Raw genomic sequence first — 27629 nt, 5'->3', positions numbered from 1 at the left:
GTGCCAGGTGATGTCACCACCTGCTGTACTCTATAGAAGGTGACATCATCTGGCACCCTAGCATTACAGCTAATGAACACTGATTGGTCAAGTGGTCTCAAATATTAAAATCAACACAAGTGTCAGCAGCGTGTAAAATAGAAATTTTATTCCTCACTGGTACAAAAATTAAAATGACCTTTCACAGCAAACATCATGTTTCACTGGCATTGTTCAGTAGCTCTAGTACATTTGAGATGCATATGGTAATGATAAGCTCACTTCTCAGACTAGTTTTTCCCATTTTACTCATTAATTATTCATGCTTTTCCCAATAATTTATTGTATATTTCATATGAATATGGTATTTTAATAGTATGTACGAGGACATCCTTTGGAAAAAATAAAAGACCCTGTCAAAATTACTTCATTTCTGATTTTGCACAAATCCTCCATTGACACCAACTCATTATGGACTTACTGTGCCCGGATTTTTTATTTTTTTTTTGCATTTATGATTTTTGGTTATGTTGCTGGTTGCGATGCCTTGTGCTGATCACCCAGTGGAGGTGATCACTGTCAAGGGGCCGTCACAAAACTGAACATAGATAGAAGATAAAAAGTTATGAAAGGGAGTAAAAAAAAATAGGGTGTGGTCAGCTGACTGTTAAGAGAGCTTCTTCAAAGACAGAACTGACAGGTTTTATTTTATTTTCTTTGATGTCAGGGGGGGGGGAAATTGTCAGCGCACATTGTGGCACAAACTCCCAAACAAGCGGCCTGTTTGTGGAGAGAACAACAAATCTAAAATGGAGAACCTCCAGGGAGGAAACACACAGGCACAGATAAGAAGGGGAGGATGGCTGAGCAGGAAAACAGCAAGCCTCAAATGTGCTTACTGTGCACTGACACACACACACTCACACACACACACACACAAATAGCATGATTCATCACTTTTCCTTCGGTTTTATCTTAAACATTTTATTAAAGCATAATAGACATCTACACAGAGACAACAAATATACACCATAATTCCAGTGACAGATTTTCTGGAAATTCTCTATACACAAAAAAGAAAAACGCAAAAAAAAGTGCAAACATCACAGTATCTCTAAGCCCTGTTCTTGTATCTGCTCCAAAGTAAAGCACATCGCTGGATTCACTTCACATCTGGGTCTTATTGAAGGTCATGTACTGAAAACATTTCAGATAAAAATGTCATATTCACAAAATGATCTAATCTGGAATATGAATTTAATTGCATTTCCATTTAAATTGCATTTCTGGTCCATTTTGAACACTGCAGACCCAATCATCATTGTATTTTATGTGAATCTCTTTGAATAAATGTCTGAATAAATCTCCTCCTGAATAGTAATTTCGACCTAAATGGAATGTGAGCATCATGTGAAGAGAAAGTGACACTGAAATGGAGTCAGTAGATGGAGAAAAACAAAACATTCAGATATGACTTGTTTGGTATACTGTATAGAAATGTCTTCTATCAAGCATATTACAAAAAAAAAACAAAAAACAGGCTTGTATAAACAGTAAGCCAATAATGCCTTTTTCCCACTGCAGTGGTTCTGCAGAGGAGAATACAAATCTAAAGTGCTACTTCCAAGGGTTGAAATGAGCTATGAAAGGAAAGCTTACACAGTACAAAATGTAAAAAAAAAAAAAAAAAAAAAAAGCTTATCAAAGGTTCAAACAGAACAGCTTTCATTTTAACATTATTCATTCTTTCCACTGAAAATGTCATTCCAGTGCAGCAGAATATTTCATTTTGAAGCTTCTGGAATGGAGCTTAACCTTTACTTTACATTAATTTACAGTGTCTCGTATATAAAATGCTGTCCCTTCTACAACTAGACTCAGTCTAGGTATTTTAAAAATGTACGAAATACAGGCTCCAGTCCTGTACTGTAAGTTCCTGAGTGATGGTGGCCGTCATTTCTTCTCTAGCAGACGTGGGTCATATATTATTTGCAAAAGAAATAAAAAATTCTCAGCGTTTATTTTGACCTGCTTTGTATAGCAGATGGGTGGGATGCATGGGTTACTGCATCAGGTCAATTAAAATGCTACAAGTATGTCAAGTATTTGTTTGTGCCATATGACATCTGCGAGTACCAGTACAATAAAACAGTGGTTCTCAAACTTTTTCATATCAAGGACCCCATAATTTAGTCCAGATCGGGGCCACGGACCCCCATTTGATGAGATTTTGCCTCTTGGACCCAAATCTGTGAATATTTTTAATGTTAGATATGATTTTGTCCAGAATTCCATGACTATCTGTATTGTAGGTAGAGAGATAACAGAGAAACTATGATCAAAACAGTCATTCTTCTACATTCTCTAATTGTGTTAACTTCTTGTAAATGAAATATTGCTGAAGTTTAACCATTCGTCAATTTGACTGGGGACCCCCTGGAACCCCCTCAAGGACCCCTGGTGGTCCACGGACCCCACGTTGAGAACCACTGCAATAAACAGTAAGAATGATTTGCAAATATTATAGGATCCAGTTCTGGTATGCAGAGACAGAAATCCCTAGTCTTTCAACTCATGGGCTGACTGATGGACACTAGCTTGACCCTCATTCAGTCTTTAGCAGGTGTTCATCAAAGAAAGATTAACACTGGGTGATTTAGACCAACAAAAGGGACTAGAAAGGTGCTGAAAAACCTAGCTTGAGTTAGCCATCAAACAGCCCATTCAACCTGATCAGCTGGTGCTAACAGACCAGCTCGAGGTAGAAGTGCTGACCTACAACAGCGTCTCATCATAATGAAATGGATGACATCGACTGTTGCTGGACTAGCACTCCTATAATTTATTTCTTAAAGCTGCACTAGGCAACTTCTCATGTTGGCGGCTCCTAATGGCAGTGAGAGGTAACTGTCTGAAAACTGCAACACACAGAAATCCTGTAAGGTGACGTCAGTAAACTTGACACTAGGGCTGAACAATTAATCAAAATTTTATCGAAATCGCAATATGGCCTACTGCAATTTTCAAATCGCAGGAGGCGCAATATTTGTTAAAGGCGAAATGTGTGTCAAAATACCATTTTATATTAAATACTGTCGTGCTGCAGAGATGTCCTGGCCTACACATCATATTTTACAGACTTAAGAAAACATCTTTGTTTGGTACAGATCCCCGCAAAAATCACACCATAATCATTTTAATACGTTTTTCAATGAAAATGAGAATAATGATGTAAAAATGATCATTCCCTCTAATATCGCAAATCATATCGCAATTGCAATATCAGTCAAAATAATCGCAATTAGATATTTTTTCAAAATCGTTCAGCCCTACTTGACATCGTGCTCCTGTTTACCAACCGGCCGGTCTGTGAGGCTTTATAGCAAAGGAAACCAAAGGGACGACAGAGTGAAGTTGCTATTCATGGGACGCTCTTCTCTGTTGCAGCCTCACTTTATGATTCAGGCTGCTAGGACAGGTGGATTCTTACATACAAATCTTGCCTAGCTTTAAGTTCCCGCGTGGGTTATGTGCCATGTGTCTTTGAGTCCAACCCTCCTTGTCTAGCTCTTCTCCTCCTGGGGCTGCAGCATGTGGTGTTTGGTAGATCCGGTGGTGCTGGTTCCTAGAGTCGAGGTCCCGGCCCGCCGCCGCATCCAGCCCAGCATGTAGAAGCGCAGCATCAGCAGGAAGCCTGGGGGAACAGACCAGAACCGAGATGGATTCATTTTGTCTATTCACTTCATCTTTTCAGAGTTGGAAGGTAGGGAAACGCCCTGCAGAGGTCACCAGTCCACCACAGCACAAGCAAGCACCTCAGTTTAATACTCAGGGAAACCATTTATATGATCCCAGAGCCCATATGATGTCCATTCAAAATTATCTACATTAATGCACTGCAACAATTTTTTTTTATCCAGTATTGAGTTTTAAAAATCCCTTTTTTCTGCCAGTGGGGTGAGATAATTTCCAAAACAACTTGTTACAAGAATTTTCTTCAATCAAGTATCATTATCTTGATGCTAGTGGTCTTGAAACAAGTGAAACTGCACTGGAAACATTTGTAATGTTCAATATTCTGTCCATTATGTCCTTTCCATAGAAATGAGGATGTGCTGTTTAATCTTTGTCTAGTTTAAAAGTTTAGCAGACACGTGTACATAAGTTCAGCTTATACCATAATGTCTGCTATTCTAGCAAAACTCCGAATGTAGGACCATGCTTACTGCATATGCAGGTCTAACCACATGAATCAGAATGCAAAGTAGGAATATTACACTTACACCTATTAATCAGCTAACATGTAAAAACCTGTGGGTAGATGGGGTTAATGGGGTTAACCACTTGAATTCAGAGCTACGTTTGGACCTGCATCAAAAACCAGTGTAGCGCATGTGAAAGGAAACAGGTTTTCTTCTGATAGGCAGCAGCAGCAGAAGGCCTTGATTAGGAGGCCATTGTCTCATGCAGACACAATGGCTCCCACTGCATAGACATGAGCCGCCAGTCCCTGAACCGACAATGTACCACCCCCCACCCCCCCCCCCGCCCACCCCCCCCCCCCCTCCAAAGACTGGACATATATCTGTATTCATTAAATGCATCATTTCTACGTCTGGCCCCAGGTAGGATGAACAAATGAGCTTTAACGCAGCCTTTCTCAAACTCAAGAAGTTTAAATATTCATTTTGCTATAAGGTTCCAGTTATAACAATAATAACAAAATGAAGCCTTGATTTGTGAAATGCTGTTAGGACGTATTGATTGTGACTAAAAGGGAAGATACTATGACAGGGATTGAAGTTTCATGTCTGTTGTTTGTATATTAAGGTTGTCTTTGGATTTTTGTTGCTTGTTGTTTTAGAGGATTCTGTGTATGTTATGTGTTACTGTCTGTCCTGTTTTTCTGACATCAGGGACCATGTTGGAAATAAGTGTTCTCACTTTTACATGTTATCCCTTGGATTAATTGTCTTCTATATCCAGAACTGATGCTCATATTCCAGCCATCTCCTCATGTGTTCTTAACTGTATTTTAGATACAGGTACCGGAATCTGATTTGTTTTGAAATCGCCGACTAAAAAGCACAGACCTTGGAAAGAGTTGAGGATGCAGGAGAGGAAGACGACAAAGTCGGAGAGCGGCCCGAAGTCCAGGAAGGCGAGGCCCCAGGTCGTCCCGTAGAGGCAGCTGAGGCCCCAGATGCTGGCGAAAGCCACCCAGTTCTGCCTCCACTCCTCCCGGGTCTGGATCTGCCTGCGGACCAGGAAGAGCATCACCAGGCCCCCCGACACCAGGATGGCCAGCAGCGGGATGGTGGTGCAGTAGTGAGCCAGCGAGGCCTTGGGGGTGTCTTTCATCCAACACCTGGAAACACACATGTTCACTTATGTTATTTGTTGTTCTGCCAAAGTTGTACACATGCCATTGGGAGTATCACTGTCTTTTTGTCCATAGAAATCCTACTTACATCAGGTAAGGGTTGTTGATGTCATCGCTTTGCGCCACCTCCCTCACACCGTAAATGTCGCCTACCGCTGCCAGGATGGTAACAGGAACCGCTGGGAGACCTAATGAGGGGGTTTTAAAGTTCATACATATTCATCAGATATTTGCATACCTTCACGTGTCAAGATTCAACGGCGCCGAAACGACTCAAAATACTCACCGAAGCCAATCAGGGGCCAGACGTAGGCCTCCGGGGAGGGGCTGAAAACCATGTAGACCAGCCAGAAGGTGTGGAACACCTCCATGGCCATCCAGGTGAAGGAGCTGAGCAGGGCGTAGTGGAGGCTCAGCCCCACCCAGACACACACTTTCTCCCCTACCGTGTTGGCCACGGTCCCAGTGGAGAAGAAGAATAGGTTGAGGAGGAGGAGGGACATGGCTAAGCCCAGGTGGATGGGTGCTGACTTCTCCTTACCTTGCCTGGAAGAGACGGAGAGACATGGAAGTGGAGATCATTTACCTCGACTCAAGCTTAAAAGGTGAGAGTGTTTTTGTTGCCTCTAGACTGCGGGACATCCCGCCTGAAGAAGTTCAGGATAGCAAATTCAGTATAAAATTTGTGTTTTTATAGATGTGCTTTCATGAAATTGTTTCTGATTTTGCCCACTCTTTAATCTTTATCTTGTGTTGTGTCTTATGTTTTTATTTCAATTCTAACCAATTTTTGGTTGAATGTGTTTTTATCTCATCCTATGTTTATCTCTTCTTTATATATTTTACTATCTCTACTGTATATATTACTATTTTTATGTCTTCCTGTAGAGCACTTTGCAAACATTAACTCTGCTTCTAGATAATAAAATAAAAATAAACAATGCTAATAATAATAAGAATAAGAATATTAGGTAACGTTTGGAACCAGAGGCTGTGAGCATTTTCTTTTACTTAACAAGATATCCAAACTTCTTACAGCATGAAGCCCAATTTAAATTAAAATTTTGTCACTTAATTGAATTATGGTTACGCTTGTAGAGATGTGCTTTTGATACAAGCTACATCTTAACAATTCTTTTCTGATAAGCTCAATTGAAAAAAAAAAACACAAAACATGAAAATGATTCTGATTTCTACCCCTTCTTTCTGTAGAGGAAGATGATGAGGGCGATGCAGCTGATCACAGAGACGAGGCAGCCCACAGAGGTGATGACGGTCAACGCCAGCAGGTGGCGCACCGGTCGAGGCTCCAGTTGCTGTCATGGGACACAGAACAATGAACAGAGTGCCGGGACCTTCACACCTGCACCAAAACCTGTGTGCGTGTGTGTGTGTGTGTGTGTGTGTGTGTGTGTGTGTGTGTGTGTGTGTGTGTGTGTGTGTGTGTGTGTGTGTGTGTGTGTGCTTTACATGTATTTTATCCAAGAAAACAAAGAAGCACCTTCAAAAAATTACAAGTTGAATAGTATTATTTGAAACTTTAAGTGTGTGTGTGTCTAAGCATGCATGCTTCCTCCTATGAATCACTTTACATGTCGACCCGCTTCACTCGGCATGTGTGTGTGTGTGTGTGTGTGTAGCATCTTGTAGCAGCATATCCTTAATGTGAATCAAAATAATGAGTTCTCCTGTTACTTTCTCTCTATTCTTTTCTATCTAATTCTATAACTTTTCCAAATTCCACAGAGCAATACAGAGGCTGCATGTCTCACCACCAGTATAGTGAAGTAAGTCAGATGGTTGCAAAGGCACTCGGTCTCTTGTGCTCCTTTGTGATTGGTCAAACATCCCTGCTCCAACCAGTTCACCTTCCGTGGATCTGCACAGAGACAAATACCAGGTTTGGATATAAAGTATATGGTAAGGCAGTGATTCTCAACCTTATTCATTTTGTCTCTCTGCCCCAAATCTGAGAATATTTTTATTGCTAGATATGATTTTGTCCAGAATTCCATGACTATCTGTACTGCAGGTAGAGAGATAACAGTGAAACTATGATCAAAACAGTCATTCTTCTACATTCTCTAATTGTGTTCACTAATTGTAAATGAAATAATGGTGAAGTTTAATAATTCATCAGTTTGCTGGGGACCCCCTGGAACCCCCTCAAGGACCCCTGGTGGTCCCCGGACCCCACGTTGAGAACCACTGAGGTAAGGTATAGTATACTCAAATATCATCCATAAGGAAAATACATAGGCCTAAATTATAAGTTTGATAAGAAATTCAATTTTTCTAAAGAATCTGTTAATAAGCTTGGTTTTACAGGGCTCTAACCTTTCCTGGTGTCCCATGAAACACATTTCCTGGAATGGGTTTTCTGAAATGAGGAGAGTGAGACATTAGTGATCATTTGCCATTAAGCCACACAATAACACAGTTTTACTTATTATAGAGCATTCACTGCTTCCTTTTATTCAGCAGTGGTTAAAAGAGGTACAACTGTAAATGCAAGTCAGGTGTGTGTCTAAGTGGTGTGTGTGTGTGTGTGTGTGTGTGTGTGTGTGTGTGTGTGTGTGTGTGTGTGTGCAATGCAGCGAGAAGGCGTCAGACTGTCCTAGGTGCATCAACAGATCTGGTAGCCTCTGTTTTGTCGAGATGTGAGGTAAGAAGAGAAACCTTCAAGTGGTTTCTGTGTGTTCTCTGCGACGGTGAGACCGATAGCTTGACGCAGACAGTAAAGGGCTGAAAAGGAGCATTTTTTTTTTTCTCAACAACATCCGCGACATATACACTTATGAGCTGCTTATTGACACGTACACACGTACAAAGAAACCTTGAGTTGCGGTTGGTACAGTACCAAGGGTTAAATATTTTCATTTTAGTTACTGGTTACCTTGAAGAAAAAGATTTTGCATGCAGAATGTGATCAGTTCATAAAAAATTATATATTTCTGACTTTGTGCGGCCTTCAGCAAACACAGTAGGCAACAACTGGAGCAGCAACTATTTTTCCTTGATCCATACAGCTACCTGAATTAAATTAATTACATTTATTGAAATACAGTTTAATTAATGCTGCTTTTGGTAACACTTTACAATAAGGGTCACTAAGTTAAGGGTTAGTTAATGCTTAATAAGGGTTAGACAATGCTTATTAAGCATTCTCTAACCCTTAATTAACAGTTAACTAATGTGTAATTTACTAATGGTGTTCATGTTAACTAAGGTATTAATTTATACATTATTTAATAGTTTATAAAGATGACTATTAAATAATGTATAAATTAATACCTTAGTTAACATGAACACCATTAGTAAATGATTACCAGACACATTAGTTAACTGTTAATTAGGGGTTAGTTAATGCTTATTAAGCATTAACTAACCCTTAACTTAGTGACCCTTATTGTAAAGTGTTTTTTTGATACTTAGGTAAACACTATATATGATATAAAATACTTCACTACTTTTACTTGAGATGTGTTTTGAATGGACTTGAATGGAAAAAGACTTTTTCCAACACTGTATCTTTTATAATTTACTTAATAATAAAATGTGTGTGAGATCTTTTTCCACCACTGCGTCTGTCAGGTGTGCGATCACCACAATGTACACAGACGACATAAACACAGACACATACGCATGTGACAACAATGAATGTAGGCCACATCAACATCAGAGACAGGCGACATTCACACCGCAGGCCTTCATGCTCACTTCTGAATTTCTCATAACTCGTGTTTTTGGATGACTGTTCTAGCAAGCATAGTAGCATGAGTAACAATTAGGGCTCGACTGATATGGGTTTATGAAGGCAGATAGCAATACAGGTATTTTTAGACTCAAGTCACTGATTTTGTGCTGATATTCAATATGCTTAAATTTGGCAATTTCCATACAAAATTGAGTGTTTCCCCCAGATTTGTATTCTTGTCAGAGTGGAAAAGCCTCTGAAGCAGCATTTAGACCAATCATGGGACACTAAAACTCTCCACTGAAACCCAGACTAATGAGATTCTTTTAGTGTTAGCAGTTATTTAAAGCAGAGTGACACACCACATCTATTCAATGGTAGGGAAACTCAAGGATACATTTGGCCTTTACATGAATATTTCATTTATATACAAAAAATGAAAATATAACTAATAACATAAAAAAAGTCATACATTTAGAAAGAAATCAGCAGAATAGGTTTTGTTTTAATATATAAACTGTATATTGTCAGAATCTGATTTTTTCTCATTCCTTTATGTGCTAGAAGTGTGATTTTCAGTCTGCTCCTCCATACAATGGCAGTTAATGGAGAGAGAGAAAAAAACACAATTCTCCAGTCTCCTCTACCAGAGCAACAGGTTTTGGGGGTTTATCATGGAGGAAGAGACACAACCCAAGATACTACCAGAGTTCACTTTAAATTAGAACTAGTATAGCAACTAGTAAATAATAACGACTAGTAATTGGCAGAACAGTGACTAAAAAATAAGTACTACTGTTTAGTGACTAGTGCATAGACAACATAAATGTCAGCCATAGACAGAGATAGTGATGACATAAAGCAGACCATATAGATATAGACAAAATGGGACGCAAACACACACAAACTTACAGGTATGACATTGTGATGGAAGCCTATCTTGATTGGTTCAGGCAGATCGGTGATGATCTCGTTCTCCACGGTGATTCCCACCACATTGTCCACAATCCTGAAGTCACCACGACTCTCCTGGGACACACACACACACACACACACACCATATAAACATCATCTTCACCTGTCCTCCATAGCATACATATATATTCACATTCCATACAGCAGTGATGCTCAACCTTTTTCATATCAAGGACCCCTAATTTAGTCCACATTAGGGCCACGGACCCCCGTTTGATGAGATTTTGTCTCTCAGACCCAAATCTGAGAATATTTGTATTGCTAGATATGATTTTGTCCAGAATTCCATGACTATCTGTATTGTAGGTAGAGAGATAACAGTGAAACTATGATCAAAACAGTCATTCTTCTACATTCTCTAACTGTGTTAATTTCTTGTAAATGAAATAATGGTGAAGTTTAATTTGCTGTGGACCACTAATTTGAGAACCACTGCCATATAGGAATAAAGCTATTTTAAGGATTTTAGCATTCCTGTCAGTAGAAACATTGCATCAGTTGAAAGTCTAAGCTTGTATCAGGGTGTCTGACAGTGCCTGAGTCATATTGACGTATTGACGCGTCTCTTCTAGGCAGCCTGTGTTGACCGAGGGCAAACAGAGTCTCTCACCTGGAACAGGGAGGTGTTTTGGAAGAAAGTGCACACTACTTTGGCAGGCTTCCCGGCAGCGAGCTTCAGAGCTGGGGGGAGGTGCACGGAGGGCATGGACTCTGGAGGGACTCCTCTAGGGGCCTGGACAACACAATACATATGGATGGATGGATAAAGGATAAAGAAGAAGCAACCAGGAAATCAATTCACTTTCAAGTCAATCAATGTAAAATGTAAGGTGTCAATGTCGAGTTTAGATGGGATGTATGAACCTCTTCAAGAAAAATAAAAGCTTTTCAATTTTGGCAGTGGTGGAAAGTAACTAAGTACATTTACTCAAGTACTGTACTTAAGTACAATTTTGAGGTACTTGTACTTTACTTGAGTATTTCCATTTTATGCTACTTTGTACTTATACTCCACTACATTTTAGAGGGAAATATTGTGCTTTTTACTCCATTTACTACATTTATTTCACAGCTATAGTTACTAGTTACTTTTCAGATCAATATTTTATATTTAAAACATTTGATCATCTCTATAAAATAACTATAAAATAGCATTGTTATAGATTAGACTACCCAAAAGTATAGCTAAATTGTTAAGATTAGCTTCACGTTGACAACTTTAAAATGCTGCTTACATGTACATGTATGTCAATAAATCAGTATTAATATTCCAATAATTTATGAAAAATATAACTCTCTAAATGGGGACAGTTTGCATAATGAGTATGTTTACTTTGATACTCTAAGTCAGTGTTTCCCAACCCAGTCCTCAAGGACCCCTTTTCCTGCAAGTATTGGTTCCAGCTCTACTCTTGCGCACCTGATCCAGTTAAGGTCTTAATGCTGATTGGTAGAGACAGATCTACCTGAACAGAGCAGCATGAAAGTGTGTAGGCCCCATTGGGATCAGGGAACCACTGCTCTAAGTACATTTTGCTGCTAATACTTATGTATTTTTACTTAAGTAAGATTTTGAATGCAGGACTTTTACTTCTAATGGAGTATCTTTACATTGTTGTATTGCTAATCCGCTTCTTGAATTAAATGAATTGAAAGTGGCAGCTGCAACACGACATTCTTAAGAAGGATGTGTCACCTTTAACACATCTGTGTTACTTTTCACCACAAGATATGTCAAAAACAATACATGCAGTGTTAAAATGTATTGTCATCAACATATGTTATGTTGACAAGTAACACAGGCGTGAAGAAGACACACAGATGTGTTAAAATGTGGTGTATTTGCTTGAGAATGTGCAATAGAGACCGATGCTGTTTAAAGCTTACAGTAGAGTGCTATTTATGTCTGGGTTCTTTACAAAGGTGGCAACATTTTAAGGTAATCTGCTCGAGGAAACACATCAACTGTCAACCTCCATCCTCTAGTATTTGCCAGTAAAATGCTGATCTCACTCAGTCTCATGTGGTGAGCACAGCACCTATTTTCCCCTCTAAATCACCACTACCCTAGACTTAAATGAAAATGACAAGACTGCTCATTGCTCACTGTATATAGAGTAAGCCCCTGATTAAAAAAAAATGAAGGAAAACGCCCAGTCTACACCAGAAGAGACAAATCTAATTATTTTTCTGCCTATGTGCATTAACACACTGTTCAAGACCCACTGCATAGGCTTTTAAACCATTTAAATAGCAGTATTTTGGTGTATTTTCTCTAATAACCAGGCAGTACCTGAGAATGATCCCATCTCTACATGGTCACCTTCTGAAAAATGGTTTCACTTCCATATTCCTTTTGGTATCAATTATACATATTCATCATGGACCGATGAGTGAACATTCCTATTCATAGTTTTATATCTATTTTAACTTTAAATCTGATTCCTGTCCTAATTGTAAAAGAATTAATGAAATAGTGATTCCCTGAGTAAAAGAAATAATCAGCTCTTGTTTTATTGCATGCTGGAGCAACTGCTTGTGTATGTGCTTTATGTCATTCTTCTGTGTGTGTGTGTGTGTGTGTGTGTGTGTGTGTGTGTGTGTGTGTGTGTGTGTGTGTCTTACAGGCAAAACAACGTTATAGCCTCGGAAATCCTCCTTCATCTCCACCACGGAGCTGAGAGCGCAGGGCAGCTCCACATTCCCTACAGCCTGGGACCTCATCACTGCCTCCTCGATCCTGCACGCACACACACACACACACACACACACACACACACATACACACACCAGCATCAAATTAAAAACTGCAGCGTAAGCAAGGCGGTCACTATAAAGCAAGCATGATTATTGTTGCAGTCCCCACCCAGTCATACTGCAAAGTTCAGCTTCCTGTTTGCAGTCAAAGCTCTGTTTTTCACTCCTGACACTTTATACAGAGTTTCACAACAGCAGATACTACAGACTCCAGAGTAATTAACTCAACAGCAACAGGATGTTGACACAAAAACATCCAGTCACGCCGCTTTTAAGCTCCTTGTGATGACAAACGTGAGAAGAAGGGAGAGGAAATTACATGTTGACTTGGGTGGATCCCTGGCCGGCTTCATCGCAGAACTCCTTTTCTGCAAGATGCAAGAGCAAAGGTTTGATATTAAACACCTCCACCCTTCACTTCTGGATAAGAGGAAAGGCTCATGTGAATTTCCAGATATCGTAAGACGTAAAACCTGACAAAAATAGTACAGTTCTGCAATACACGCTTTCATTTATCTATTCATCCATCTGCCAGTTCATCTCTAGTCAACTATTTCCTTTAGGAATCCAACAAGAAAGTCCTGGGAATGATCCAAATGACATCGATCAGGGGCCATTTGCATAAAGATAGTTTAAGACTAGTCTAAGCCTTAGACTGGTCTTAGATTCTCAGGTTGGACTAGTCTAATTAAGACTGTCTGTTACTTAAATATTACAACAGACTTATTTTGAGGTAAGATAAGATAAGATAAGATAAGATAAGATAAGATAAGATAAGATAAGATAAAATAAGATAATCCTTTATTAATCCCACAGCAAGGTAGGAATGTTAGCCACCTTCCCCCCGGCTAATCTTGAGTTAAGAACTATGTTGTTATGGCAACGAGTGGGACGTTTAATTACTGAAGCTGTTTCATACAACATGCCAAATATTTGGTTTTTGGGAAGAGTCTGAAGAAGAGAGTGAGTCTTTAGAGACAGAAACAACCCACTAGAGATCTACAATAACCCAAAAGTAGTAGGAACAGGTAAATATAAATGTCTATAGCAAGTTTGACTTAAAGTCACATATAAGTCTAAGACCAGGTCTATCTTTATGCAACTGGCCCCATGTCTGATTGGTATGAGGACTGTTACTCTTTTATAGAGTCCTCCTGCCCAATCAGATCTGGAAGATTCTGATTCAGATTTTTTTTTTTGAAATAAGAATACAACAATCCATGAGTCCATCCACTAAATGAAAGCAGACGCAAATAGATGGATTACAGCGTGTATGCGGTATGTGTAAAATAACGGCTATAGGACATATACTGAGACAAAGAATGAATGAATCAAGAATATGCAAAATATACATTGTGTTCTCACTCGCAGGTCTACAGAGAGCCATACATAGGCATAGAAAAAGTAAAAAAAAAAAAAAACGTATCAAATATATTCAATTTACAGATAACATCCATATATCCAACTAGGGCTGGGCGATAATTCAATATTATCGTTTATCGTCTTTCAGTGGAATCATATCGTGATGATATGAAGATATTTTAATATCGTGACACACATTTCTGCTGTCTGAATTGATGATGACAAGCAAATTTTACTTAAAAACTCTCATAAAATGAGGTATGGTAGGAATATTATTTGAAAATTTCAGTTTTGTTTGACATCACACCTAACATTACCATTTGGTTCAATGAGATGAACATTCATTTGATTATTTAATGTGATTTTGCATACATGAACCATATCGTGATATATATTGATATCGAGAAAAATCCTTATGATTATCATGATATTGATTTCAACCATATCGCCCAGCCCTACATCCAACCCATCCATCCTTCCTTACTGCAGTTGATTTTTTCTCCAAAAAACGCGTAGGCCGTCCGTGTTTTGGAGCAGACTACATCGCTCCTGACGGATCCGTTGCTGATGCCGTAGGCTCCTTCGGGCTCATTGGGTCTAGAGGACAGATCGGTACAGCAGGAGTCCTGCAGGCCTGCAGGCTTGCATAGTGTGTGGTCCTGTCCTCCAACCTACACCGCAGCATCATGAAAACAACAATAAAACAGATAAAACTCTTATCCCTTCCATGAGGAATGCAAATAAGATACCTTATCGTGTTCACTGTTCGTTCTCACGGTACATGCAAGTTTCTATTCCATGGTAACATTATGAATATTATGTGTATTCATGTAGCGTAACAAATTAGTATTTCACTTTCACTTTCATAGTTATCATAATCATCCTCTCATATTGAGCTAGTTTAGAAATGGCAGAAAAGAAATGTCTTTTTTCCCCATTATTTTCATGAATGGACAACACTGCTCATGTATACAGGGATACTGAAATATGACGATGCACATAAACACCTTAACCAGAGTATGACTTTAGCTGATATATGAGCTAGTCTTCAGAACACTGTGCATGTAAACACATTCATTGAGATAAACGGACTAAATAATAATCATCAGTAATATCTGGTGCCATATCCAATGCTGATTTACCTTCACCCACAACTGGTCCAGCAATGGCTCCCAGTACAGACAGAAGTGACTCTGTCCCCCTGAAACATGGTTCAGTTGAATCACGTCGGACTGGACACACCGGGCCGTGATCCGCCCCTCCACTGAGAGAGAGCTCTCATTGGCCGAGATCGAGATCCCTTCACAGCCTCTGGAAAGGTTGTAGTTCAGCTTCAGGGAGCCGTTGCCATGGCGCCAGGTGCCACAAAACGCAAAGTCCCGGTCGTTTTCGCTTGAACCTGGTAGAGGGGAGACAAGCGGAGATTTACATTGATAACAGGCTGAATGAAGTCATTAAATCTAGCATTGAGTCTTAAAATCTTATTTTTCTCACAAAAGTTAATAAATCTGCCAATAGGATGAGATAATTTCAGTTGTTTCCAATGCAAATCAAATTGTTTGGAATTATTTTGAATCAAGCTTTATTTTCTTTCTTGACACTAGTGGAGTGACCTGCCTTCTTCAGCCTTGTTTCAAGATATTAACAGAAAACTTAACTAGAAAATTCCTGAAAAAGTGAAACTACATTGGAAACAAGCTGAATTGTCTAACCCCACTGAGGCCACAAGAGGCACTTGTCCTGCCATAATCACCATGATATATTAAACATAAACAGTTATGCTAATGAGGTCACTAATTAAGGTAATTAATGCATTAATTAGCAAATATACTTCACATAACACACGGGTGGTATTAATTTGAACTCTGTATCTTAAATCATTAAGGGATTACAGTAATCACTTTTTCCTCATTATTAATATGCAAATTTATGCAGCATATTAATGCATGCAGATAGACATGCAGATAGATAGACAGATGCCACCATGATGACATAATGTCTTGCATACCATGTATAGTACATGGCGGGACAGAAAAATAACATTTTGAGACTGAATATGAGGCCTAAAGAACCTAAAGTGAAGATGGACATTTTTTCCAGTTTGGTTGTCTTACCAGAGGCGAAGATGATGATGAAGACGAACACAGTCTTCAGCGCATCTGTCAATCGTGGCTCCATTGGTCTCGTCTGGTGCCAACCGTCCAGCCTGGGAAAAACACAGCGAGGGAAATTAAGTTGCAAAACAGGAACAAGTCTGTAGTTTATCTCCGTGTTGCTAGGGAAGAACGGCCAGTAGAAGAATAATCCCCACTAATGACACCGGCTGGAGAGAAAGTTGAAGATTAAATGCCTGTGTACATGTGCAACTTTTAAAACCATAAAAGGCTAATTTTTAATGAAACACAAGCATATCCGTTACATTCTTTCCAAGTGCACCCACACATCCTATGTAAAACAAAAGCCCCTATCTAGACGCAACACAGGTTTGACATTTATAAAAAAAAAACTAAAAAAAACACCTTCCTCTTAAAGATACTATTCTTATCCAGACTCTCTTATCAATGAATACAAATGAGCTCAAGCTCAATATACACAGTGGCCTTTCTGTGTTGTTATCAATGGAAACAGTCTTCCTCTTTAACTGACATACATGCACGCTCGCACACACACACACACACACACACACACACACACACACACACACACACTTCACTCTTTCCGTCTGCCTATAGCAAGTGGATTTTTCTAGTCCCAAGGAAAAAGTAACATAGCTGATATTGACTGTTACAATATTAATTCAATGCAGTAACAACATTATTGAATAGAATAGAATAGAATAGAATAGAATAGAATAGACTGTCAACATTAGTCTGTTGACAGTCTGTTTACAGTTATGACTCAGACTCAGACTACTTTATTGTCCATTAAATTTGCATAGAATGGAAATTCGTCTTTGGCACTGGCATAAAACACAACGCACACCATACACAACAATACACAATAATTATACATTAAGGTAGGGTAGAATCTTAAAGTGACTGAGTGGCAGGTGGCAGTAATAAAAGTGATGAGTGGGTTGTTCTTCCACTGGCCTGTAAGTCTGTTCTAACCATCACAACAATGCATAATACACAGCAGCACTTCACAATAAACAAATAAAAATAAGTGATGGTGTTGGCTGCAGAATGCCCTGAAGAGCAGCTTTAAAAAAGAAAAAGAAAAAGGAAGGGGCTTTGTGCCGCTGTATTGCAATTTAAAGCATAACACTCGCCAACACTGCATCTGCGAGTGGAGCGGCTATACAGTAAGTTATGAAATGTGTGTCTGTGAGAATTGTCTTGTCTTGTGTTTTGTGTTTCGGAGGGGAAACAGAACATTGGTGGTTGTCCTCAACGATACAAGACAGACAGGAACCGGTTGAACCACAGAAAAAGAGACAGACAGAGAGGGGGAGAGAGAGAAAGAGAAAGAAATAGAGATAAAGAGAGAGATCACACTACACAGCCCGGAGGGTCAGTGTATTCAGTGGTTTGACTATTTTTAACTACGTACCCTGCAACACACACCTGAAACTCAAGAAGGACCTAAGCCTTGGCCAAGAACACAGCCATACAGACAGACAGACACACACACACACACACACACTCATATGCACGTACACACGCACACTCACACTTCATTAATTTCTCCGGCAATGTGGGGGAAGGGATTTGAAAACAGTGGAGAGCAACAATTTAATGTGATGAATTCACGTCTCTTTTATCTCTTCAACAGGTGGTGCTAGCATACGACAGTTTGCATATCATTTCAATTTTTTGTATTTCAACAATGACTGTTTAATTACGTTAACTCATGGACCAACAAGTTCAAATGAATTTGCTAGCTCTGAATGCTAACGTTACAAGAAGCTGGGCCCTCAAAGTCAGCAGCGCTAATGTTAATCTGCTGGCAAGATATGACCGCTAACTAGCTAGCTAACATAGTGTTAGCAGCACCTACTAGCTCTGGTAGCTAATGACTATCTTCGTCTGTAGTGTTAGTACATTATATGGAAAATCCAGGCAGACAGACTCTTGCTGTGGAATTTATTCATATGCTAACAGGCTCAACATGACTGCAAATAATTAAAATGTACAAAAATGGTTGTATAACTGTATTTGGATGTTTTAACTCTAAAGGAAATGATTGTGAAATCAGGCAAAGAATAAATTTAGCACATTTTACATTTCAATTTTAAAGCTGAATCCGAAAGTGATTGCTAAACACTTCTGGATTCACATTAGCCGATGCGCCAAATTCCGAGATGAATGTTAAACGATCATGGCGGTTTCACCAAAATTTGATTGGGTTGGATCAAGAGATGGAGAAGACGCTCCAGGCTGGCTAGACAGTCTCTGACCGAAAATCACTGACCTGCTTACTTGCTAACTAAAGTGTTGTTTTGTTGCTCCAGTCTGAGCGAGTTTTGTCTTCTTGCTTTTCCCCCCCTTTTGCCCTTTTCATGAGATCCATGTACTGAGGAGGAAAGCAGCTAGAGGGCGCTCCGGTACAAGTGCCAGGTATTTTATTCTGGCACGTTTGAAATCCTAGATCCACATTGAGTTTCATTTTTGTTTCAGCTGCTGCTTGCTGGTGGTTTGTACAGTAAAGTCTGTAGTATAGTTCCTAAATTTCCCCAAGGGGATTAATAAAGTCATATCTTATCTTATCTTATAGTTACAGTACAGTAGAGTCAAATGTAAAGTTACATCTATAAAGAGGATTCTGACACTTTGTACAGGGAAAAATCAACAAGTGCAATATGGATCATGTTTATGCAGAAAGGATGGACATATTGTGCTCAGAAATATCTATTCTAAGGAATATTATTAACTTTAGGGCTGGACAATTAATCCAAATTTTATCGAAATCGCAATATGGCCTACTGCAATTTTCAAATCGCAGGAGGCGCAATATTGGTTAAAGACGAAATGTGTGTCAAAATACCATTTTAAATTAAATATTGTGGTGCTGCAGAGATGTCCTGGCCTACACATCATATTCTACAGACTTTAAGAAAACATCTTTGTTTGGTACAGATCCCCGCAAAAATCACACCATAATCATTTCAATACGTTTTTCAATGAAAATGAGAATAATGATGTAAAAATGATCATTCCCTCTAATATCGCAAATCATATCGCAATTGCAATATCAGTCAAAATAATCGCAATTAGATATTTTTTCTAAATCGTTCAGCCCTAATTAACTTTACATTTTCTAAATGTATACAGCAAATATGGCAATTAGCACAAAAGTATTAATTATTGTACTTTAATACTAAAGCCCCTTTCACATAGAACTGAAAACCGCCAATAAGTTGGCATGAAGCCAGCTTTTTTCTGTGTGAAAGGGACTTTAGTGTAACACCTTATCTACCTATTAAAACAAACATTATATTATAATTTTTGGTTCAGAGAGAGTACAAAGTCACGTGAATTAGATGAAACTGCAAGACATAATTGCCACATGACCCAGTTGGTTTGCGGTTTCGAGCACTTCCTTTTTTTTCATCATTCAAGAGTGACAATAAAGCATTTTTGGGAAAAAGGTGTTAACGTGTTACTTCTCAGTGGTTTATGATAAGGAGGAACTGATTTTTTTGCACTCATACTCACTAACAGAGAAAGAGAGAGAGAGGAGTTAAGTGTATTTTCAAGTACCTGAATATATTGGTATGGTCTGGCCTAGTTCCACATTTTCATGTCACGGACTCCCAAACAGATCCACATTAGACTGCTGAAAAGGCTTTTGCTGTTATGGTCAAATCACAGAACTGTCTATACTGTATGAGGAGAAGAAACTTTTGGTTATTGTTATGCATTCTCTACCCTGTGAGTGAAATTACTGAATCAGTCCTCATTTTGCTGGTGGTCCCTTCAAAGTCCCCACTTTGGGAACTCCTGGTCTAATTATAACTATGTGAGTTCTCTAAGTGAGAATTAATAAAGCAAGCTCTGTAGTAGCAGTGTTTCCCACAGAGTATTGTATGTATTCTCTTATATTGTCAATATACTATAGGCTAATATCAATAAAGGATCCCATTACCTGGATGGCTGAAAAATTATCTAATGTACTCCATTTTAAATAGTTCCATTCATCAAACAAATAACTAACCTGTATATATCTAAAGTACTTTGTGTCAAAGATAACATAAATTAAAAATATAAACAGTGCTACACTGCTTGCTTTTGTCTACAAGGTGAAGAATAGAAATGAGAAATCTGCTTCTCTGCCCCTCTGCCCTGCTACATCTCTCTGTGCTGTCAGTCTCTCCTGTATCTTTACATTGTTATATTACAGCCTTTGACATTACTCTGTTTTACTGCTCAGCAGCTCCTCTGGTCCAGACTGTCCTGCTCCTCCTCAGGACGAGTCATTTTCCTTCTTTGAAAATATTTTTCAATATTAATCTGGATTGAGGGAGCAAACATTCAGAGTCAGAGTTAAAAAGTTAATATTAACGTTATCAGTCCACTCAGTGGATAGTGACTAGCAGCTAGGCTATACAGCGTGCTAATCTCGGAAACTCAGCTGTTTTCCGAGTAAAGGCTCATTTATGCTCCCTTTACGTACGAAAATAAATACGCCTGCCACAAAGTTTTCTATGTGTGGGAAACCCTGGGGGGGTAGAGCGAGGGGAGATCGTCCACTAGTTAATCGATCGCGGATGGCGTCGTTCTCTCGAACGGATAAAAAAAAAAAATAATAAAAAATGCGAAAATGGGTCGCCAAATATACTTTGGCAGCCGTTGATATACCTGGGTGGCCCGCCCAAGTAAAGTCTAAGTAGGAAATACTGAGTAGTAGTGGTGGTGGTGGTGGTGGTGGTCTGCACCATGGCACACGTAGTAACATGCCGAGGTTGAGTCATGGCCTACATAATACAGAACAGCCTACTAACCTACTAGACAGACATAGTCAGGCTTGAGTCCTGTAGACTATATAACGTAAAGTAATAAACCACAACACTCATATAAATAAAGGTCAGTTTTGCTACTCTCTATTGCCAATTGCTATAACACAACAGTGAATCACCTATAGCCAGACAGCTTTAACATTTGCTGTTCTAAACACTAAACATCTTGGCCTGGTTAGCTAGCTAGCTAGCTAGCCAGCAGGCTAATTTAGCAAAGCAAGTGATAGCGGGGGTTGGGGAGGAATAATTCCAATGTTTATAAAAATTCATTGGATGACATTTTTGTATATGCCCCTGAGTGCAGGATGAGTCATCAACAGAAATCAACAGAAAAAGAGACGGTCTGTTAATGTTAACGTTAACGTTTTTTGTCTGGCCTGTATTGGTGAATTTGTGTACAAAGGAAAAAAAAAAAGGTTATTTTTCATTTCATGGGGTCTTTAATGTTAACACGCGATTACTAGCCACTAACGCTATAGCTTCTACGACGTACGTTAGCTAGTGTGCAAATGTTAACAACAGGACAGTGAAAGTTAGCTAACCAGATACCAGATGTATGTGTGGACAACCAGGGGCGGTCTTACCATTAGGCAAAGGTAGTCGACTGCCTTGGGCCCCAGCAGCCAGAGGGCCCCACAGAAGACAAGAATAGAACTAATGTAAACTTATTTTTAATCAATATAAAAGAAATGTACACCCCTCTTTTTGTTATAATAAATGATTTCAATCTTGACCCCCCCCCCCCCCCCCCCCCCCCCCCCCCCCCCCAATCACTCAGGCTATAGTGGGCTATCTAGTGTGATTTTGCCGTTGCATGCATACTTTTCTCAGCCCTAGCTTGAAGGTAATAGATAGAAAGGATGGATTAAAATGGGAGAGAGTTGGAATTCAGGGGGGCCCTTGCTTGCCTTTGTCTAGGGCCCCCAAATCACTAAGTCCGGCCCTGTGGACAACATGAGTCATTCACCATTATACCAGTGGTGAATACAGCATTTCTGTGAGACATATCTGTGAATAGTGTCATCTCCTACAAGTTCCTAGTCATCTTGGGTGCTGGACTATAGACAGTATTGGGCAGAGTGGACGCCCAGTCACACTTACCATAAAACCAGTGTGTCCGGTCCCCACAGTCAGCTGGCTGGCTAGTGTGAACGGCGTGAACACACAGTGGAGGTCTCAGTTCTCTAGAAACGTGCTGCGTTGGAGAAAAGGGAAAATAGTCCCCCACCCTTTCCTTCAACACAACAACCTCTACATCGAGTCGGTACAGTGTGCAGCAATAAAGTATGTGTGTGTGCACGTGTGAGTGTGTAATATATAAGTGCATGTGGCTATGTGTGACATTTCCTCTGTAAAGGGCTTGATATCAGAATTACAACATTGTTTGCTCACTTTCTCTGCTCTCTCTCTCTCTCTCTCTCTCACTCTCTCCCTCCACCCCCCCCACCCCAACCCCTCCTACACACATTCACACACACCCTGTCTATTGTCCCCGCATGGCGCCCGGGCATCAATGCAGCCAAAGAATTTCCCCTTTCTTCCTTTCTTTCGTTTCTCGGCTCTTTATGCGTGTGAGTGTGCGAGACGCTCGCTGCGCAACGAGTGACATATGCGGGTTTGTGAGACTTCAAATTTCCTAGACCTAGCACTTGTCATTTCTCTGTACTAACCCCGCACTAATCCTGAAACCTGTTGCTTCACTGCACTCTTCACTGCTACCCACATAAAGGATGATATAGAGTCTGCTTGTGTGTGTGTGTGTGTGTGTGTGTGTGTGCAACTGTGCATTAAAGCATGCGCTCCCACGCATGTCTGAAGGAGACAACCTCTGTAAACCCTTGGCCTAGCCTGTCTCGTTGTGTCTTTCCAGTAAACTTTCCCATGTATCTTTGCATCGCCGTAGCGGTCTGACTCAACCCTGTCACTCGCTGGCGGACTCGTCATACTGGTCTCCGTTCTCCTCGGTAGACTTCATCATGCGCTGTGGCACGGCAGACACAATAATGTGTGACTCAGAGAGAGAGCGAGAGTGGGAACGAGACTCTCGGGAATGAGGCAAAGCATCGGCTGTGACATTAGAACCACTTAAAGATTCATGCGCAGGTTGTAGCCTGCAGCCCGAACATGAAGACAGGGGCGAGGGAGTGGAAATATGTCAAACTAAATCGACTGAAACACTAATGTGAAGCCACTGGATCCAGTTTGCCACAGTGCCTTGTGTTTTATTAACAAGAGATGCCTTTCGGACTCACCGTTGTGATTTATATCAAGTTGGTTAGTTTTAAATACTACATGCATGAATGAGAACCTTGAAAGTTTTCTGGTACTATGCATCTTATAAATGTGTATAAATATGTATAAATGTGTGACTGTGAAATCGACTTCTCACATTTTCTATGTTGTTTACGATTGTTTTTTTTTTAATAATGTCTCTCCCCTCTATGTCGCTAACTGTTATATTTTGTATTGTGTAATTTCAGTTTGCTGAATGTTCTTCGTTCTCAGGTGTGAAAAACAGCTCTGTATCTCCGTGAGACTACCCAATAAAGAAAGTGGAACCAAAATGACAATCATGAATCATCAGTGACAAATTGCGGGCGAACACAAAATGCGTCCCACATGGGCACACAATCGCGGCTGACACTGAACTTGCTCAGCACATATTTTAAGTTCACTAAGAAATGGCTTACATCATAATTTCCAGTCACATTTAGACTGAGGTTATAGTGGGAATACTGTCCTGCGTCAGTTTGAGTCTGCTTTTACCCCACTCTGCTCCACAGGCAGCAGACTGAAAGCAAGAATGTGTGTGGAAGAGTAATTCAGCGAACAAAAGCTGCTCTTTGTTGTCAAGCCTTGGAGCTGAAGTGACAGGCAGTGTGAATAAGGGTCAAAGATCACTTGCTGGTTTGGGGGCTGTTTAAGCCAATGGTTAAAAGACACACATACACACACACACACACACACACACACACAGTTCTTCCTCTCTGAACCGAGTTCAGCATTCTGCCAAATCGAAAGTGGGGAGTTTGGCACATTGTTACCCAATGTGTGACGACAGGATTGGTAGCAAAATCACCTCTGTGTCTCTGGTAGATCGCTCTGTCTGGTGTGCATGCTAATGCTTTAGATACAGTTTGATAAGTAATCACTGGTGATTAGCATTATCCTAAAAATAAGGAAACGAGAACTTTGCAGCTGCTCTGAAGCTGGATGCTTTATTAATTTTAATGACACGCGTCTAAACCGGCCAGGCTTGTTTAGGGCAGCGGTTCTCAACGTGGGGTCCGGGGACCACCAGGGGTCCTTGAGGGGGTTCCAGGGGGTCCCCAGCAAATCATTATTTCATTTACAAGAAGTTAACACAATTAGAGAATGTAGAAGTATGACTGTTTTGATCATAGTTTCTCTGTTATCTCTCTACCTACAGTACAGATAGTCATGGAATTCTGGACAAAATCATATCTAACAATAAAAATATTCTCAGATTTAGGTCCAAGAGACAAAATCTCATCAAATGGGGGTCCGTGGCTCTAATGTGGACTAAATTAGGGGTCCTTGATATGAAACAGATTGAGAATCACTGGTTTAGGGGACACAAAATAGACACAAAATTTTGCGCTGTTGATTCATAATGGACTTCATTAATGATAAAGATTGAGACTTTGTTTTCAGAAGTTATGAATCTACAGACCATAGGATAAATAAGCAGACCCACTTTGGATTTCTAAAAAGGTCTGTCTTCACACTTTGGATAAGGCTAATTGTCTGCGATGAAAGCGTTAGCATGCGCAGCCGACAGAGCGATCGGCTGCAGACACAGAGATGACTCTGGTATCAATCCTCTAGAACGCAACGCGCCCCTGCTGAGGAAATTGGTCAGGAAATAGGCCCTTTTTCACCTTTTCTTCTGAAGTCTTTCTTCTGAAGTGAGTAGTTGACCTCATTTGTCTACTTGCACAAGGTGCTGTTGTGAGAAATTTCCATGTTCCTGTTTATCAGTCAATATGAGTCAAAGAGGCAAAACATGGTAACTGAATGGCGATTGCATAAAGTGTAACATTGCGGTGCCGCCAGTATGGTCGCAGCCTGGCACGCTATCGATGTGTCAATTCACGTTGTTGAACATGTTTTTTTTATCTATTACCAGACTGAGGCTTGAGCATAAAAGCAGAAGCAAATGCAGATAAGTAGCCTGCTCGTGTGCTGACTGGCTCTTGACAGACTGTGAGAAAACTGCTGAATATGAGACGACCGAGGGCATAAGCAAAACATCTCATAGAGCGTATTCATATAGAAGACTCAGTGGGACTTGATTCTTTGAACAAAATGCAGCAGACACTAATAGAAACCCCACAGGGCAGAGTGAGTCAGAGCAGGAACGACAAAAAGGCCCTCCATCACGATGTTTCAAGTTGGAGTAGAAAACTAGACAAAATATGGGCGATGTGGAATGCTCCGTAGGCTACATTTCAGCTGGGGACCTTGCATTCTTTGGAATAGCAACACAGTGATGCTGTGTGTGTGTGTGTGTGTGTGTGTGTGTGTGTGTGTGTATATCTCTGTGTGTATGTTGGTTTTGAGGTCTTCGGCAAGGAAATTGGAGGAGCAGGTGGAATGCTGCGGATATTTCCTCCGGGGCTAGGAATAAATCAATAAGACAACACACACACATGCACAGACACATTCACACACACATTAAATCACCCCAGTGGCCTTGAGGTGTGGGTCACGAGGTTCAGTCGGCCATGAGGGGCTTTCTTTTCCTCATTATGAATAATGAAGTCAGCACAGAGGAGAACGAGGGCTCGGGCTTGCTCCATTGACTCATGCATCCACTGCACTATTTGCATGTCAAAGAATGCAAAATTTTTGAAAAAATTCCCAGTTGCACTCGGCTGCTCCAATTTGTAATTTGCTCACTTTCAAGTTCACACATAACACATGGCTCTCTGATCTAGAAAAGGCGATGGAATCGTTTTAACTGCAGCTAATGCCAACCTTGCTTTTATGCCCATTCCAGTTTTAGTCAACAGTGTGAAATCCTTTGATTAAGTGAGGAGGCACAGGCAGGAAACCACATACACCAAAGCAGGGCTGCACTGTAGGCCTTTGATGTCTTTCAACACCAATATGAATCAAAACATCTCATAATACATGTAGGTTTATGAGGGTGAAGAAACATCACAAGGTTAAGCAAGGTCAGTAATGATAAAGATGATACACATTATATATAGGTTTTATGCCTACAGCTGCCACAGAATGACTATACTGGCATGGGTGAGTTCAATGAAATGGGAAAAATATCAGATTTTTTACAAAATGGGGGACAAATTGGCCCCATAAATGCAGATATACACCTGCTATGTAGGCGTATTCTAAAGTCTAGGGGCAAATATAAGCCATTTTTCTTTATTATTAAATTAATAGACAGACTTGGTCTTTAATCTCCATCATCTCCATCATCAGGGCAGTTGTCAGGTTCACCTCTGCACTTCACATAATTAGGCCTACTCTAACTAGTCTATGGGATATAGGCTAATCTTTTAATTTGACAGCAGATCACTTTAGACCTCACAAAAAATAACTATAGTAATCCTATAAGAATTACTACACAAATATCAAAGCAAAATTATAACCCCCCCATAGAAATACTGTAGGAATAGCCTATTATAGTGATACGATTGAAGATGTAGGCTACTCCAGACACAATATAAGGCAGGGCAGGAATGTAAGATGCATATTATGATACCATAGGAGAAAAAAAAAAACATACAAAAAACACTTTAAGGTCACTATTAATTCGCTCTTGAATATCACAGACACATTATAAGTTCCAAGAGGAATATTTACATATATTTAGGAATTATTATAGGAATTACTGGAGTATTATAGTAGTAAAGAAGCCATACCTTGAGTAGTTTTTACTTTTCTCGTCTCCTCCCGTAAACTAGTTCCTTATGATGCGCAAAAAGTTTCTTCCACTCCGCTAGACGAACTGGACCCGGTGCGAAGAACAAAGCGGTGAGAAACTGAGACACACCGATAGATTCAGTCAGTCGTATCAGCTCAGCTTGACCAGACAAAAAAAAAAAAAAAAAAAAAAACCTTCAGCGGTGTTCACTCAGTGTCATATCCTTTTTCGGGACATTTCTGACGCCTTCAAACCACTTGAGACTGTCAAAGATAATGTTAAATACAGGAACGGGAGCTACGGAGAACAAGCCGAAGGGGTTGAGGTGTTGACTAAGCCGCCAGAGCGAGTCTTTCCTCGGGGAGAAGCTGTCACCGGGATCGAGGTGTGCGCTGGAGCGAGTGGCAAGTTAGCGAAAACAAAAACAACACGACTTCCGGTAGAGCTTTTCAGAAAATAAAATCCTTATTGACAAACGTGTTGCAACCTGCGAATTGAATAGGTACAATGCACATTCATACATCTAGACCAGTGATGTAGTGGCTGGGTAAACTGTGACCTCCAGTCGGTGATCATCATTATACCATAGCTTTATGCCAACCGA

The 27629-nt window shown here is 40.1% G+C and overlaps 1 protein-coding gene across 1 annotated transcript; it reads right to left on the bottom strand.

Annotated features, from left to right (window-relative positions):
* Nucleotides 1–285: 285 nt before the first annotated feature.
* LOC139653510 (adhesion G-protein coupled receptor G5-like) lies at nucleotides 286–27212 on the bottom strand. Its single transcript, XM_071530362.1, has 15 exons — nucleotides 27024–27212; nucleotides 16268–16359; nucleotides 15296–15552; nucleotides 14638–14824; nucleotides 13111–13159; nucleotides 12660–12774; nucleotides 10645–10767; nucleotides 9972–10088; nucleotides 7700–7742; nucleotides 7135–7241; nucleotides 6560–6678; nucleotides 5649–5908; nucleotides 5451–5550; nucleotides 5073–5347; nucleotides 286–3673 (listed from the first exon to the last, which is right to left on the bottom strand). The coding sequence occupies exons 2-15, from the start codon at nucleotides 16329–16331 to the stop codon at nucleotides 3543–3545; spliced, it is 1947 nt and encodes a 648-aa protein (XP_071386463.1). The 5' UTR covers nucleotides 16332–16359; nucleotides 27024–27212; the 3' UTR covers nucleotides 286–3542.
* Between the last annotated feature and the right edge of the window lie 417 nt (nucleotides 27213–27629).

Source organism: Centroberyx affinis, unplaced genomic scaffold (genome assembly GCF_046629955.1).
Source record: "Centroberyx affinis isolate AG114_WGS23_722 - 3 ecotype Tasmania unplaced genomic scaffold, CSIRO-AGI_Caff_v1 ptg001916l_1, whole genome shotgun sequence".
Classification (NCBI taxonomy): domain Eukaryota; kingdom Metazoa; phylum Chordata; class Actinopteri; order Beryciformes; family Berycidae; genus Centroberyx; species Centroberyx affinis.
Note: the sequence above shows the minus strand (reverse complement) of the source record. Positions and strands in the feature narration are given on the sequence as shown.

Excerpts from the sequence above, each read along its gene's own strand:
- LOC139653510 (XM_071530362.1), bottom strand. The coding sequence starts at position 16,331 with ATGGAGCCACGATTGACAGATGCGCTGAAGACTGTGTTCGTCTTCATC. Across the intron at positions 7,242-7,699 it reads TTCATGGGACACCAGGAAAG|ATCCACGGAAGGTGAACTGG; the intron begins GTTAGAGCCCTG and ends GTCTCTGTGCAG. Across the intron at positions 3,674-5,072 it reads CATCCTCAACTCTTTCCAAG|GCTTCCTGCTGATGCTGCGC; the intron begins GTCTGTGCTTTT and ends CTGTTCCCCCAG.